The sequence below is a fragment of the Trichosurus vulpecula genome, chromosome 7, assembly GCF_011100635.1.
Source record: "Trichosurus vulpecula isolate mTriVul1 chromosome 7, mTriVul1.pri, whole genome shotgun sequence".
Taxonomy (NCBI): Eukaryota; Metazoa; Chordata; class Mammalia; order Diprotodontia; family Phalangeridae; genus Trichosurus; species Trichosurus vulpecula.
The window spans coordinates 205284127-205300721 of record NC_050579.1 but is presented as its reverse complement, the minus strand read 5'-3'; the positions used below and the strand labels follow the sequence as shown (position 1 = coordinate 205300721).

The window sequence follows — 16595 nt, the reverse complement described above, 5'->3', positions numbered from 1 at the left end:
AAAGTCTGAACATCCGGGTTTACAAGCTGGAGGCCTCTTTAATACAGCTGCCCAGAGTCTCCACATCAGCACACTGCCAAGAGTGAGAGCCCTAAGCAAATAGCCCTGTCTTCTCTTATTATGCACTCTTTAGCTGTCATCAAATGTCATCTGAGCGACCAGAACTTAAGCTCTTACTATTGGCTCTGGTATTAGCAACTCCCCTTAGGACCCTGGGGGCTTCACACCCACATCGGCTTAGCACCTAGTAGCTAGGGGTTTTGGGCATACTTGGGAGTGAAGATATAATCAGAGGTCCCTTCATTGGCCCCACCTGGAGCCCCACTTTAGTTACCAATGCAGCTGTTCTGAATGGTTAGAGAAAAATTACCCTTATTCTTAATCCAGTGCAGGTAAAACTAAAACATCCAAAAAAATCTGTATATACTATAGAAATGTATTTAATATTTTGTCCTGAAGACAAAGAAGTGCTGAAGACATGTTTACATGTCTCTAGTCGTTTATGACATTTTCACATCTTTGGCTCTTTTACAAATGATTCAGCTTAAAAACTGAACACACTATGCAACCTAATGTAGTATAAAGAGCAGTGAATTCAGTTAAAAGATCTTGTTTATACTAACCCATTTCAGCTGGGTTCATATTTCATACTTGTATAATTTTATCAATTGTATTCATCACATTTGGCCTCATTTTCCTCTTCTATAACATGAGGAAGGTAGATTAAATAATCTCTAAAGTCCCTTCTACCTCTGAGCCTTATCATAATATAGTCTTGTACTAAAAAAATTACTAACCATTAACAATCCTTATTAAATTAAAAATTAACAATGTAATCCAAAAATTAAAATATCTTAGATAAACACTTTTGATTCCCCCCAAAAAAGAGAAATAAATATTCAACATGTCTTATGCACTAAAAATAAAGCATTAAGTATTTGATGTTAAACAGCATATAATTTTTTTCTGCTATGATTAAAATGTCTTTGAAAAGATGCTCTGCATCACTCTAGATCTATTTGCAATAACTCCTGATAAAATCTCCAGGTAAAACACGCCATTTATTTCCCTACTATTTTATTTTTAAGAATATTTTTCAACCCTTCAGAAGAATGCTATAACTAATTCAAATTGATTTCTATTCACTTAATAAATAAAAACACCCTTTCAGTTGAAATATTGCATCACATTCTGCAGTTGATTCCATAATGTCTATAGTGAGAAATATGAGTTGAATTATTGTCAAGTTTAATATTAACTATTTATTCTTGTTCTTTGAAAATATGGTAAAATGAACATCTCCTTTCTATTATAGAAAAACTAAACCAGTGGAAAGTGTTCTACTCTGTCCTTTAAAATTTTAACATTCAAGCTTTAGCTTGGTGAATATCAAATAGAAGTGAATGTTTCCTGCTTTCACTGAAAAAAAAAGATTAAATTCAAATTAACCTTCATGAAACAAATGGCTTGGCTGAGGGAGTAGTAGTAGGATTCTTGGCATCAGTAACCCCAGAACATTCTTGCTACTTCAACTCATTTTCAGAATATCTTTTTTCTCCTTTCAAATACCTAGATTAACTACAAAATCCTATGGTTTTGAAATCTTTTCAAATGAACTTCTATTTATACATATTTTTACATCACCTAAATTTTCCAATGTGTCTATCTCTGTTTCTCCCAGAGAGTAATCCCTTATGACAAAGAATGAAAAAGAGGAGGAAAAGCAGTTCGGAAAACTAAATGTCATTTTTTCTGTTTACATCGTTGTAGCAATTTTTATATCATTTTTTCTGGTTCTACTTAATTAACATTGCATCAGTTCACATAGGTCTTCCCATGTGGTTCTGACATTTTTAAGCAACAAATGTCACATTAAAAGTTGGGCAGTTAGGTGGCGCAGTGAGTAGAGCACTGGCCTTGGAGTCAGGAGGACCGGAGTTCAAATCTGAATTCAGACACTTGATACACTTTACTAGCTGTGTGATGTCGGGCAAGTCACTTAACCCCAATCACCCTGCCCTCCCCTCTTAAAAAAGAAAAGTTATATCATAATAACAAGTTTATCAAGAAAAAAAGCTGTTCAGATAATTGAGTGAATCCTAGTATGAAAGGACCATGATATTTTGAGACTTGTAAAGACCTTAGAGATCACTTGTACAGATGAAGAAATTGAGGTTCAATAAAGGTTAAATGACTTGCCAAAGGTTATTCCACTAATAAGTAGCAGAACCAGAATTTGAACTCAGGTCTTCTGCGTTTGAAGAGAGTGTTCTTTTCTTTCCTAGCAGGAACATCAGAAATATTTCATATTTTATTCTATTTATTTTTAATCAATTTTTACATGTATATGTGCATTTGGAATATATTTAAGAGCAAGCACATATCTGTGTTCTTGCATAGTTGAACTAAAATTTCCAATCTTGCTCCTTCCTCACCATGACCACCATACACACCACACACATATACACATACACACACACACACACACACACACACACACACACACACCCCTATCATTCTCCTTCTGGCAACACTGAATTCATTTCCTATCTTAATATCGTTTCCTACCTATTTCCCATGGGGAAATGCTGCTGCTGCTGCTGATGGTGATGACGATAAGGATGATGATGATGGTGATGATGATAATCTCTATACCACTTTTTAAGATTTTTAAAGTGCTTTACAAATATTATCTCATTTTATCCTCACAAAAGCCCTGAAAGTAAATGCTATTATTATTTCCAATTTACTTATGAAGAAGCTGAGGGAGATAAATATTAAGTGACTTACCCAGGGTCACACAACTAGTAGGTGTCTGAGTCTGGATTTGAATTTTTGTGTTCCTGACTCCAGGTCTAATGCTCTTTCCATTCAACCAAATAGCTGCCCACTCTCACACCTTGGAATTTTTCATTCTTCCACTATGCAGATATTCAACCCGAAATCACATCCGCAACCATCAATATTTCTGAAACAATTCATCTTTCCATTCAAACTTTTTTTTCCTTTCCCAACTACATCATTTTTGTCAGTGCTAATGTTCACCCAACCTCCTTAGCTAACATCTTTTATTTTTTCTTGTCCATCATGCCATATATATAGCCATTAAATTTTGTCATTTCTTCTCTCAGAATTTCTCTTGGATTAGACCTTTGTCCTCCATCTCATCTCTTACTATCCTAGATTTTTGCAATAGTAAATTTTTGAGTCCCAATACCTTCTTTTCTAATTCATTGCACTGCTAAACTAACCTTTTAAAGCATGATGCCCATCATTCTACTCCCTCTTTCCATAACTTACAGTGCTCCTGGCCATTTCCAATCCAAACATCTCTACCTGACTTTCATAATCCGTGTCTACACAACATATAAATTCAATTTAGACTTCTACCCCATTTAATAAGTCATGTCTTCTGTGTCTCATATGCATCACACTCATTTCCACCTCCAAGCTTTTGCTCATGCTATTCTCCTAAATTAGAATTCCTCTCTTTAAATAATTTAATTGTGCCTACCATTCCTCTCCATGAAACCTTTTTTTGACTTTTCCAACTAATGCTCATGCCTTTAATCTCTTAACTGCTATTTTATTTAAGTTTAGCATCAAATTATTAAGAACTTAGTTATTTAGTATATATTTCAAAGTTGTCCGTTTTGACTGTCCTAATAGACTAAGAACTTTGAGATCCGGAATGTTGTTGGTCTCCTCCAAAGCATCGCAAGCTGCTCCCCATGTACTTGCTCCTCGCCTCCAGCTTTTAGAATCCCCAGTTCCCTATGGCACTTAGCTCAAGCATCATGTCCTACACAATGCTTTTCCTCATCCTTCCAGTTACAATTTCCTCAAACCAATTACATTGTACTTATTATTATAGACACATATGTGGACTCGTTCCTTCTGGTAGACCTCTCAGAGGGAAGAACTGGTTTCATTTTCTCCTTTATGCCACCAGCACCTAACACAGTGACTGGAATACAGTAGGGAGATGTTAGGGGATTAGACCTGTTATTTCATTGGCCCAGGGAACTCTTGATACCGAAACTTCCTAAGATGGGTACCTTATCTTCTACTTACAGTCTTCTTATTATCATTGACTAGAGCACTGAGAGTCTGTGACTTGGCCAGGCTCACAAAGCCGATACATACCCAAGGCCAGCTCCTAAACCCAAGTCTTCCTGGTTCAAGAGGCCAGACACTTAAGTGCCTAATAAATATTTTGATTGCTTATTTGGAGACAAAGAAGGCACTTAGGAACTCTTTTGACCAAAACTCTTCCCCTATCCCCTTCCCCCCAACAGAGGCAACTAGGTGGTATGCTGGGTATATTGCTAGACCTGAAGACAGAAAGAACTGAGTTTAAATATTGCCTCAGATATTTGGGCAAGTCAATAAACATCTATCTACCTCAGTTTCCTCATTGATAAAATCAAAATAATAATAGCATCTACTTCACAAGGTGAGATATTTTCAAAGTGCTTTATAAACTTTAAAGTGTTATATAAATGCTAGTTATTAGTTATTATTATTATAATTATTAAATGCACATCTAAGTGGTCTCAAGTTCTTTGCTCTATTGTCATATCCATTTCTTCCTATTCCTTTCTACTAGCTCCATCCTAGTACACCTAAATAATTGGATGGTGGATTGGATTGGATTGGCTGGTTTGGAGGACAGACAAAAAGATTAGAATCTTTCCATCTAAAAGGAATTTTTTTGGTTTGAGATGGAATTTTTTAAATGATGAAGGAAATGCAGCAAGCTAATGTCTAATTTTTTCAAATTCTAAAATCCTAGAGCAAGATAACACTTTGAAACCTTAATGAGAAAGCTTTTTGGAAATTAAAGAGTCACTCTTCACAAGTAATAGTTCAATTCAACAGTTAATTAATTTGATGACAAGCTAATTAATTTGATGGTACAGGTCCTTGAGAAGAACTGATTACTTTTTATGATTATGTCCCAAGCACCTAATACAGTGCCTGACACATAGTAGGCACTTAATAAATATTTATGATTAATCACCACTATTTACAAAGGTGGTAGCTAGATGGAACAGGCCTGGAACCAGGAAGATTCTTACATTAAATCTGGCCTCAGATACCTACTAGCATTGTGACCATGATTAAGTCATGTAATCCTCTTTGACTCAGTTTCTCACCTGTAGAATGAGCTGGAGAAGGAAATGACGAACGACTCTAGTATCTTTGCCAAGAAAACCCCAAATAGGGTCATGAAGAATCACACGTAACTGAAAAACAATTTGCAATGTATTGTGCAAGGTGCTGCACTGAGACAAAAAGGCAAGACAAAAATATAGCCCTCCAGAAATATTCAATAAAAGCAAGGAATTCATCATCCCCAAGAAGTAATGGACATAGGGAATTGTAATGAATTACACAAAGATGTTAACAGAGTTTTAAATGGCAGATCCATAGGCTATTGCAAAGAGAACTTGAAATATACCTCCCCTTCAAGGTTGATATCAAGGAACCAGTGCACATGCCTTGGCGTTTCTGTTGACAAAGGTATACTGGACTAACTATACCATATCCATGCATATATCCCTGTGTTCCAAATTCTGTTATGCAGCTTTATGCCTTCACTATGCCTAGACCTTAGACTAGAAAATCTTTAAGATCATTCCCAACTCTAACGTTCCATGAATATATGATCTGGATGAAAACTGGCAAATACAATCAGATATACTCAAAATATAGTCTAACGGATGGAAAAAATAGTTAGCCCTCCAAATCTGGAAAATTGGCTGATATTTTTAGGTGTCAATCATTAAAGAAACACTGTGAAACTGAATTTTGCTCAGTTTCAAGTTAATTGTGCAGGACCAGCTTTAGTGATTAAATATTTTGGACAGTAAGGTTTCATATTAACACACATGCATGCACACATACACATATACAGCATAGTTTCTCAGGAGGACCACATTTGTTTCAGGTATGTAATAAGGAAATGTTCACTCATCCCACATAAACACACACACACACACACACACACACCACACACACACACACATATGCATGCACACATCTGCAAAATGATTACTTTAGTCACCTAAATATCTGCCATAACTTTGCAATCATTGAGATATTTCAAATTATCTACTTATTCACTGAAATTTTTACTATCCGTCTGGGTATTTGATGGTATATTCATTGATGAATTGGTTGTGGTTGTGAAATTTTAGGATCTATCACAGTAACCAGCTGAATTTTAAATATACAGGAATAATAGAAGGATAATGACTTGTTCTTGGACTACTTCTATCTGAATCTCATTGAAAGAGATAAGATAGCAATGATAATAATATTCATAATTCACACTCATATAATGTGTTCACCAGAAGATGACAGCCCTACATTCAAGTTAGTATGTTCATCCACACTCCTAATCCTCTATTTCACAAGCCCTTACTGAGTCAATTTTTGTTTTGGAAATGAAGGAGTTTATGATCAGAACCCAGGATCAGGTCATTGCCATCATAAATTATGAAAGGTTGTCTTTAAAGAACCTGGACCTAGTGAATAATGTAGATAGTGCAAGAAGGTCATAGAAACAGTATAACACATCACTACTGGCTATAAACATTTATCACCTACTAAATACATAACATGATATAACCTAGTGGATAGAAGTTCACTATCTTTCATAGACAGACAAACAATGCCTATAAACAAAATTTAATGTATTATAGAGAACTAAGCCAATAAAATGTATTAGAACAGAACTATGATCATATAATGAACTGTTGCCCACAATCACCAAAAATATCATTGATACATAAAAATAATATTTTAATTCATGTCGTCAGACCAAATATATGTAATTTCTGTGCTACATGAAAGAAAAAGCTGTCAAAATGTAGAGACCTAACAGAAAAGAATAAGATTTTGTGTGAACATGTTGCACAGAAGATGCCAATCTCCATGGTTAGAAGTTTCCTCAGATGGAAAATCCCCTATACTGATGAAATCACAAGTCTAGTACCTATCATGTAATATGGAATAATAACTAGACTTCCTCTGCACCCAGAAGCAGAATTCAGAACAATTCATAGAAGCTATACAAGTGAATATTTGGACTCCATGTGAGGGGAGAAATGCCAACTAGAATTGTCCAAAAGTGATGAGGTTTATATCATCCCTGTTTTCCTGATTGCTACTTTGAGTTTTACCAAGAATTCTCTGTGAACCTATAGAAAATGAACTTACATCATAAAACTTTTACTCAATTAGATAAAGCAACTATTTTATAGCAGTATCATGACTTGTTTCAGGACCACTTCTATCTTCAACTAATTTTTAAAAGATGAAAAGAATAAGGTAATAATAAGAACCATAATAACAATTCATTTGTGATAGTCTACAGGACATTCAATATAGAAGAAAAATGGCAGGATACAGCTTGTCTGAGGACCATTTCTAGCTAAAATCCATCAAATAAGAATAGGATGGTGATGAGGATAAGAATGAAGATGCTGTGGATGGTGATGATGATAAAGATAAGAATGGGGGTGATGAATGACATTTTAAATGCAGAGATTTTCCATAGTGGTCAAGCTTTATAGTCTTCAAAATCATGGGAGATGTTCCTTCTAACTGTGAGACCATGTGAGCTCCCTTTGATTTGTGACTTAAGGATGAGCTTAAAGGTCAAACTTCCCAATAAAACCTCTGCCCCTTTGACCTGATATGGTGTCTGAAATTCCCATCATTAAAGGCATTGCTTTCATGTATTCTGTTTCAGGGAGGCCATACTTAAAATATAAATACACTACTCAAGATGAATAATATATAAAGCTCTATATTGGGGCATAGTATTAATAATCTGGTTCTTAATATAGAACAAAACCCTGAGGGGATGAAAACATTAAACATAACTGTTGGTTGACTACAAGAAGTAGAAAAAGTCTATAGCATGGAGCAAATGCAGCCCTGGAGACTAGCCTATAAAGAACTGTGATGGGGAATAAGGAAGTGCATTCAACTAAATGGACACAGCTACATTAGGAAGGCAGCTGAATGTGTGATTTCCTAAAAGGAGCAAAGAAGGTACCAGCTAAGGGAAATAAATCCATTTCCCCCTTTAATTCCAATATATGCAGTGGACATTAATTATTGTCATATTTTTGAGCAAGATTTTTTTGGTAAATGTGTCTTTCTGTATATCTAGATTTTACTATCAAATTAGCATAGCCATAATGTTTTAATTTGCCATCCTTTTGTTATACTCACTACATTTTACTGGTTTCTTTTGTTACTGAAAATTATTTGGAGATGACTACATTAGGTAAGAACTGATAAAACTTTAAATTGAATATAATAAGCATTTGTAGATAAATTGGTTTAATCTAAAAATATTTACAGCTACAGGGAAAGCAAACAGAAGAAAACAGTAGGTGTTTGATAGATACTTGTTGACTTGAAATCATTTCTCTATAAAATTGATTAAATTGTTTGAAAATAAAGTAAGTTGGGCTGAGAGACGCTTATCATTTGTGTTTAATTTATATGTGCATATATGTTTTTACTTTGTAAATATAGTTCATTTACCCCTAAAATGCAAGGCAGACGGATGGGAACTTCAGGGAGAACCATCACAAAGAGCACAAGTGTGAGCGGAGAGATGTACAAATTGGAGCATAATGATGGAAGCCAGTCGGACACAGCTGTTGGCACAGTTGGAACAGGTGGAAAGAAAAGAAGATCCAGCCTTAGTGCCAAAGTGGTGGCCATAGTATCACGGAGAAGTAGAAGCACATCCCAACTTAGCCAAACAGGTGAGTGAAGTGAATTCAGCTTCAAACTGTATCATTTTGTGCACATGATGGTAAGATGTTCCCTATGTCCCATGGATTGTGATGAGACCACTGACTGTCCTTGGATTCTAAAAGAAAAAAAGGTTCTAGATCTCTGAAAATTTGTTTCAGGATTTTTTGTTTTCGTTGTTCTCATGTATTCATAAAGTATTTCTCTTGTTGTTTTAAGTGCATTTACACTCTCTTCTCTGAACACTAATTTTAAAAAAAAAGACTTGTTTACAAATGTGCAAGGAAATGCAAAGAAATATAGGTCTAAATTGACTAATGAGAAAAGCAACAGGATTCTCAGGAAAACCATATAACCATTGAAGAATGGCCCTTTTTCTTATAAATATAAATCAATTTCTTATATATATTGGATAAAAATCTCTCTAAAAAGTTTTCACTTATAATCTACTATTTGTACATACATAGAACATATAAGCATATATGAATACATACAAACTTATATGTCCTAAGGAAAGGTGAGTTCTTAACCTTCCATAGGAGTTGGAAGGTATTGTGTTAAAATAATCTTTGAACATGAATTTTCAATTCTGCTTTCTTCTTTGTAACTGAAAACCTAGTACATATTTTCAATCTGAGCAAAATGGGTCAGTAGATTCAGTAAAAGCATGATGCTTCAGGATAGAATTGTTTCAACTTTACTATTTCTAAATCTTAAAAGTTCATGTTCGTGTGTCCTCGAGGTAAAACAAGCTTTTGATAGAATGAAGCAAAGACAAGACAAAAAGGTAGTGTGTTTTTACATCCAAAAAATTATTTCTGCCTCCAAATAATATATGAACAGATTGGCTAGCTCATTGGTGGAGTCAATATTAGGTAATGGTAAAGGTAAGTGTAACATAGGACTGTTTGACATTACTAAGCTCTTTTTCTATACTGATTACACCCAGTTCCTGATTATTTTCAACAGAAACAAAAGCCTTATTTTCATAAATTTTATTTATACTAGATGACTTCTGGCATAAAAAATGTTTTTTTCCTACCTAGCATGAGTTTCAAGAAAAGCTCATATTTTACATGATGGATCAAGTCAAATAATAAGTTCAAATAGAAAACTATTTGGAGCAGTGGATCCTTAATTCTTCTAATGTAGAATTATGTAGTTCAAAAATTTAGCAATGTCAGTAGCGTGCATTGTCATTAATCGAAAAAAAGGCAACTTCCTTCTTTCCTTCCTTCCTTCCTCTCTCCTTCCCTCCCTCCCTTCCTTCTTTTTATCTTCCTTCCTTTCTTCCTCTCTTCCTTTCTTTCTGAACTATTTGTTAAAAAGTTAAAATTGTGGAATTACAAACTCATAAGATTTTAATGGACCTTGAGAAACCACTTAGTCTTTTCACTATCTCCAACATCAAAATGATCTCTGTGAGGATAGATATAGATATAGATATGTATATATGTATGTATGTGTGTATATATATACATATACACACATATAAATACATAGGCACATACTGTGTGTGTCTGGTGTGTGTGTTTGAACCAACCAGTCCATTGGATAGTGCTAAAGGTTTAGGATAAAGGGAAGGAAAATTTAGACACTGGATTTTGAGGAAGGTATCAGTATTTAGAGTCTGAGGACTTTAGAATGACTTCCCGATTTAATGCCTATATGATATTGGATAAATTATTTGATATATCTGAACTTTAGTCTCTACCTCTATTATATGAGGGGAATGTTAAGACCTGTTTCATCAATAAATCCTATCCCATGAATTCTACCCTTTGGTGCAAGCTGCTTTCGTGTAGCTCAAGGCACTACACAAAATTTCTTAGGTGACCGTCTTCTGGACTAGTATTTTCTTTCTATCATTAACCAACTGATGTGGGCTCTTTTTTTTTCTATTTTAGAATAAAATGTTGCCAAAATTTTGTGTAAGATTTATATGTATGTTTAAAAAGCAGTAGGTTCATATAAAACCCAGTTTAACCATTCTAGAAAAATTTCTATCTCTATTGTGTTCAAATATTCTTAAATTCTGTGGGTTTTGTCAGTGTCTTGATTTTGTGACATTTTCTCAGTCTTCATTTGACTTGTATTCCCCTTAGCACTTGTTATTCTCTGTGAGTGTTTTCTTTGAACCTTAATTGTCCAAATTCTTAGGTACTTCTCTGTCTTTTTCAGTGTCTTCTCTTCCTCTTCTTGGCCCTCTGTATGTTCATTCCCTCCAAATTAGTTCATCTTTTTTCATGATCACTCATTGGAAGACCTAACTCTTTAATATAGTTACAACTATCACTTCCATAAATACCAAATTTCAAAGTACCTGATGTATATTTTCACTTGGATGTCCTATTACTTCAAAAGCAACAAGTCTACAAACTATCTCATTTTCCCTTTTCTTACTTCCTTTATTCTGTTGTTGCCAACACTTTTTCACAATTTGAAAAATCTTGGAAGTATTTTTTAAGTTCTCTCTCTTTCAGTCTTCATTAGGGAATCAATTGCCAAGTTTTATAGTTTTGGTTCTTAAAGTTCCTCTCCTTTCTCTCCTTTCCTTACTTTTTCATTTCCTCACCTACAATTATGCTACAGATCCTGAATAGCCCACATCAAGATTACTGAAATAGCCAGCCTCCACTGCCTCCAGTTAATCCTACATACTACATTCAGATTAATCTTACTGAAAATTCTGCTTTCATTTGTGGGGGTTTCCCATTACCCACAGATAAATTTCATTCTTAAAATTTATTATACAGCCCTCCACTCCTGGGTCTACTTTTATTTCTCCCTTTCTCCTCTTTCTGATTTCTCTCCCTTCTACCTTCCCTTCCACTTCCTCTTCTCTCCTTGTCTCTGTCTCTCTGTCTCTCTCTCTCTCTGTCTCTCTGTCTCTTTCTCTCTCTCTCTCTCTCTCTCTCTCTCTCTCTCTCTCTCTCTCTCTCTCTCAGCAACTAGGTGGTACAGTGGATAGAGTACAGGGCCTAGACTCAGGAAGAATCATCTTCCTGAGTTTAAATCTGGCCTCGGACTAGCTGTGTAAACCTGGGAAAGTCACTTAACCATGTTTGCCTCAGTTTCCTCATCTGTAAAATGAGCTGAAGAAGGAAATGACAAACGACTCCAGTATCTTTGCCAAGAAAAATCCCCAGATGTTTTTGATGAGTCAGACATGACTGAAATGACTGAACAACAAATATTAATGTGAATTCAAGCTTGCAATGAGCTGTCTTTGCTACTAGGCCAATTTTTTGGCTTCATAATCATTATAAAATCCTCTCATATATCACTTTGGTTGTAAATGCCATCTGAATAAATATATAATTCTTTTCTCATGTTGTTTTTCTCACCCTAAATGCCCTCCTGTCAGCCTACAGAAATGTTTCCCTTATTTAAAGAACCAGACCTTGCTGTTCCCATCTTCTCTTAAGAGCATCCCTCTGCTGTTCCAGCCCATTTTCATTATTTCCTTATCTGAATTCCTATATCCCTAGAAGACTGTATTAATCATAATTATAATAATAATATAACAATATCTAGTATTTGCATAGTGTCTTGAAATTTGCCAAGTATTTCACAAATATTACTCCAGTTAAATGCCATTTTACAGATCAGGAAACTAAGGTAGACAGAGGTCAAATGTCTTGTCCAGGGTCACACAGCTAATAAGCATCTTCAGTCAGATTTGAACTTAAGTCTTCCCCTAGTGTTATACTAAGGCAACACTTAGCTAATTATCAATATAGTTCAGAAATTATTCTGTACTTTTTTGTGGTATCCTCCATTTGATGAAAGAATATCTATGTTCCCCCATGATATAATCTCCCTAGAGCAAAGGATGTGCCTTTATAATTTGTCCATGGCACCCACAGCACCTTGGAGAACACCAAGCCTGTAATAGAGCCTCAGTCTTGATCAATGAATGAACTTCAAAAAAAATACAGGCATTCCCAAGAAGCTACTTACTATATCCTCCAAGAATGACAAACAGTGTGTAAAACACTTTTTCAAACCTAAATGACTTTATAAATATGATTTATTGTGATTCTTCCTACCTTTGTTCTCATCTTTTTTTGCCAATGCTCAAATAGAAATGGTCCAGGCAATCAGTCGATAAATATTTATTAAATGCCTACTATGTGCCATGCACTGTGCTAAGTGCTATGGATACAAATGAGAAAAAAAGGATAGCTCCTACCTTCAAGGAGCTTATAATCTAATAGTGGAAGAGAATACACAAAAGAGATCTGAAAACCAGAGGAGGGCAGGGCAGTCACCAGGTAGCAGGGGAAGGAGAGTAGAGGAATGATGTTTGTACAGTAGAAACCAAGGAGAACCACTGATGGAAAATGAAGAATTACTTGTGAAGGGACATAGCCTTTTCCTGTTATTAGTCTTTTATACTTAAGATTTTATGAACTACTGCATATGTGGATAAACAAGTGCTCTTCATAGCTGAATAAAAGTACTAGTATATAAGTGCATCCTCTGTAGTTTCACAGAAAATGACACTTGCTAGGCGTGTGACCCTGGGCAACTTAGCCTCTCTGACCCTCAGTTTCCTCATCTATAAAATGAGAGAATTTGACTCAATGACCTCTAAGGGCCCTTTTAGCTCTAAATCTAGGGTCCTATGTGATTAAGTATTGGTCAGAACAACAGGAATGATATGTACCTCATACTGTTCCACCATGATTATGATCTTTGCTATTAGGTCTTGGCATTTTAGAAGCTTTTTATTCCATGTAATTTGGAAAAATCTATTAAATAAGATTGTTCTTCAGGTTTGACATTTGTGAGCAATGGTTTAGTCTATGACCATGGTATGATTCCAGAATGGTTTAATGGTTGATTTCTCCAGGATGTTTTGAGATTTGCATTATGGGGATTTGTTATCTTTTAGTCCCCCCAAAGATAGCAACCTCCTGATGTATAACTTTAGCTACCAAGTCATGCCTTGATAGGTATTCAGTAGGAGTTATGTTTGTATAGTTTGCTATATTATTTTATCTTTTTCACTCATCATCAAAATCTTTATCATTTGATCCCTAGCAGGCACCAAATATAACATTTTCCAAGCAGGGATGGGTGAAGGACCTCCTCTGTTTCTCTTATTTTTCCCCTAGTTTACCCAGGTTTAAATTACAGAGAATCTTCTACCTTTTTTGTCCACACTTCCAGTACAGCCTCTTGTTGGTGAGACTTCATGTTGTTGTTCAGTCATTTCAGGTGTGTCCAACTCTTTGTGACCCCATCTGGGGTTTTCTTGGCAAAGATACTGGAATGGTTTGCCATTTCCTTCTTCAGCTCATTTTACAGATGTGAAACTGAGACAAACAGGGTGACTTGCCCAGGGTCACACAGCTGATAAACATCTGAGACTGGCTTTGAACTCCAGAAGATGAATTTTCCTGACTTCAGGCACTCTGTCCTACACTCTATCCCCTGAACCATCTAGCTGCCCAACACTTCATCTGAGTCTAGATTTAGAGATGGAAGAGGTCTATAGTACTATTAAGTCAAACTGATTCATTTTACAGATGAGGAAACTGAAGCCAAGAGTGAAGTGCCTTGCATGAACATCAACTAGTAGTAAGTGGAAGAGATAGAGTTAGAATTTCTGTAGACTGAATACAAATCCAACAATTTTTAGGTGGTATAATTTGGAGAATGGCTGTTAACCCTTCGCAGCTTGATGGCACTTTAGGGCAATGGATAGATCACAGGACTAATGGACAGGAAGACATGAGTTGGGACATTGCCTCAGATGCTTATTAGTTGTGTGACCTTGGGCAAATGACTTAACCTCTCTGTGCTTCAGTTTTCTGTAAAAAATAAGGAAAATAATAGCATCTACCTCTTAAGTTATTGAGACTCCAACTCCATTTGCTATGAGAATCAGATAATATAGCATAAGTAAAACATTTTAAAAACCTTAAAATTATATATAAATGATAGTTATTATTATTATTGCCGTTACTGCTACTACTACTACCGCTGCTGCTGCTACTACTACTGCTACTACTACTGCTACTACTACCACTATCACTACCACTACCACTACCACTACTACTATATTACTACCACAACTATCATCCTATCTTGGATTATTTGAGGAGCAGAATTTTTGCTTGGGTGGTCTCTGGTATCTCTGTCACTTTGGGCTGGAGCTATGCACAATTTCTATTTCTATACTGGGGAGAAGATTCCCCTTCCATGAATAGAAATTCATGGAGGATTTTTAATAACTCTAAAATAGCCCATTCTCCCACTACTTTCTGCCCCAAATATTGAGTCAGATTCAAGCTGAAAAATATAATTTGATATATAAAATATATTTTCTGATGAAATTCTTTCTTTTTTGTTTCATAACAATTGGCTAAGTGCTGTCATCTTTAACATCTGTTTATTTTTTATTTCCTGACAGACTTGAAACATTATTTTAGTGTCAACTTGTTAATATTTGGCCTTCAGTCATTTATTTCCTTCAGGGAGGAATATTAATAAAGTAGCAATTATTACTGGGTAAGAATCCTCATCTACATAACTCATAGTTCATGGCACAAAAATTCACAGCCCAGATCTGACCTTGAGTGGTAAACAGTGTATGAGGAAAATTTTAAGAGAAAATAATATCTGTGATTTTGAAAAAGCTTCATCAGTAAATTATGACTGTTCCAATAGTCAGTGATATTCAGAATAATCTGTTTATTTCTTTGGGAGAGAATTTTATTTGCCTGTTGTCTGACATGGTGATGTCACCTGTTCCTATTTCCCAATTAGCTATCCCTTTCTTAAAATGAAAATGTTTTTGTAATTGCTAGAAGACAGTTCAAGTCTTGCATAAGATGTCCATGATATTCTTATTCCTTCTAAAACTGATTTATCAATGTAGTCAGAGATGTTGATTGCTAAATTTCACAACTCATTTTAAAATTATATACATATAAATACACATACATTTTCATGCATGTATATAGCCCTACATAGGCACATATATAACATTAATATATGCTTCTTTTCACATGTATGTACACTTTCTCATCTTTGTATACATACATTCACGCATTTATGTACACATGCTTATATATTTATTTTGGTTCATCTCTATGATTTCATCAGTGTAGGTATCAGAACTCCTTCTGTGAAAACTCAATCCACCAATGCAGCGTAGCAAATTGCCTACAACTTGTACTCTTTGAAAGCTGTCTGGCCACTGAGAAGTTGTAACTTGCTTGTGATCACATAACTAGAAAATATCAGAGATGCAATTAAAACCTATTATCTCCTGACTTCAAGTTCAATACTCTTTCTACTGTACCATGCTTCATAAATTAAATTAATATTAATATATCATTTAAATTAGTTATTCCTATATCAAGTTAACAATTGATAATAATGCTTAAACATCTATAGAACATTTCACAAACATAATCTCAGAAAAGAAAATATATAATAAAGACATTAAACTCAATCCATTTATTTATAAAATGAGATTACCCTTTTCTGAAGTAAGAAAGAATTATTGGACTATGAGTGATGTGGTTTTGAACTCTTATCTCTGCCTCTAGTTAGCAACGTGACCTTAGGAAATACAAACCTGCTGGCCTCTGATCTGATCTACACAACAAGATTGTTGCACTGAATGTTTATGATTTTTCAACTTTTCAAATCTATTGTATGAAATAAGTTCAGCTTTTGAAATTTTAGACAGATATAAATTCTATGTGTTTACCTCTGTGACTGAGTAAGTGCCTGTTATCCTTGAGATTGGGTTGCTTTGATTGTTTTCATTTAAAGTGTTCTCCTTTGAG

General features: G+C 35.0%; 1 protein-coding gene across 16 annotated transcripts in view; it reads left to right on the top strand.

The window, feature by feature from the left end:
• The window catches only part of RIMS1 (regulating synaptic membrane exocytosis 1), a 425786-nt gene that overhangs the window by 310872 nt on the left and 98319 nt on the right, over positions 1-16595 (top strand). For 15 of the 16 annotated variants that reach the window (XM_036766397.1, XM_036766395.1, XM_036766392.1 and 12 more), the window contains one exon: positions 8560-8795. In XM_036766397.1, coding sequence (XP_036622292.1) covers positions 8560-8795 — 236 coding nt within the window. The remainder of the gene's footprint in view (positions 1-8559; positions 8796-16595) is intronic. The other variant, XM_036766401.1, reaches the window with a different exon arrangement.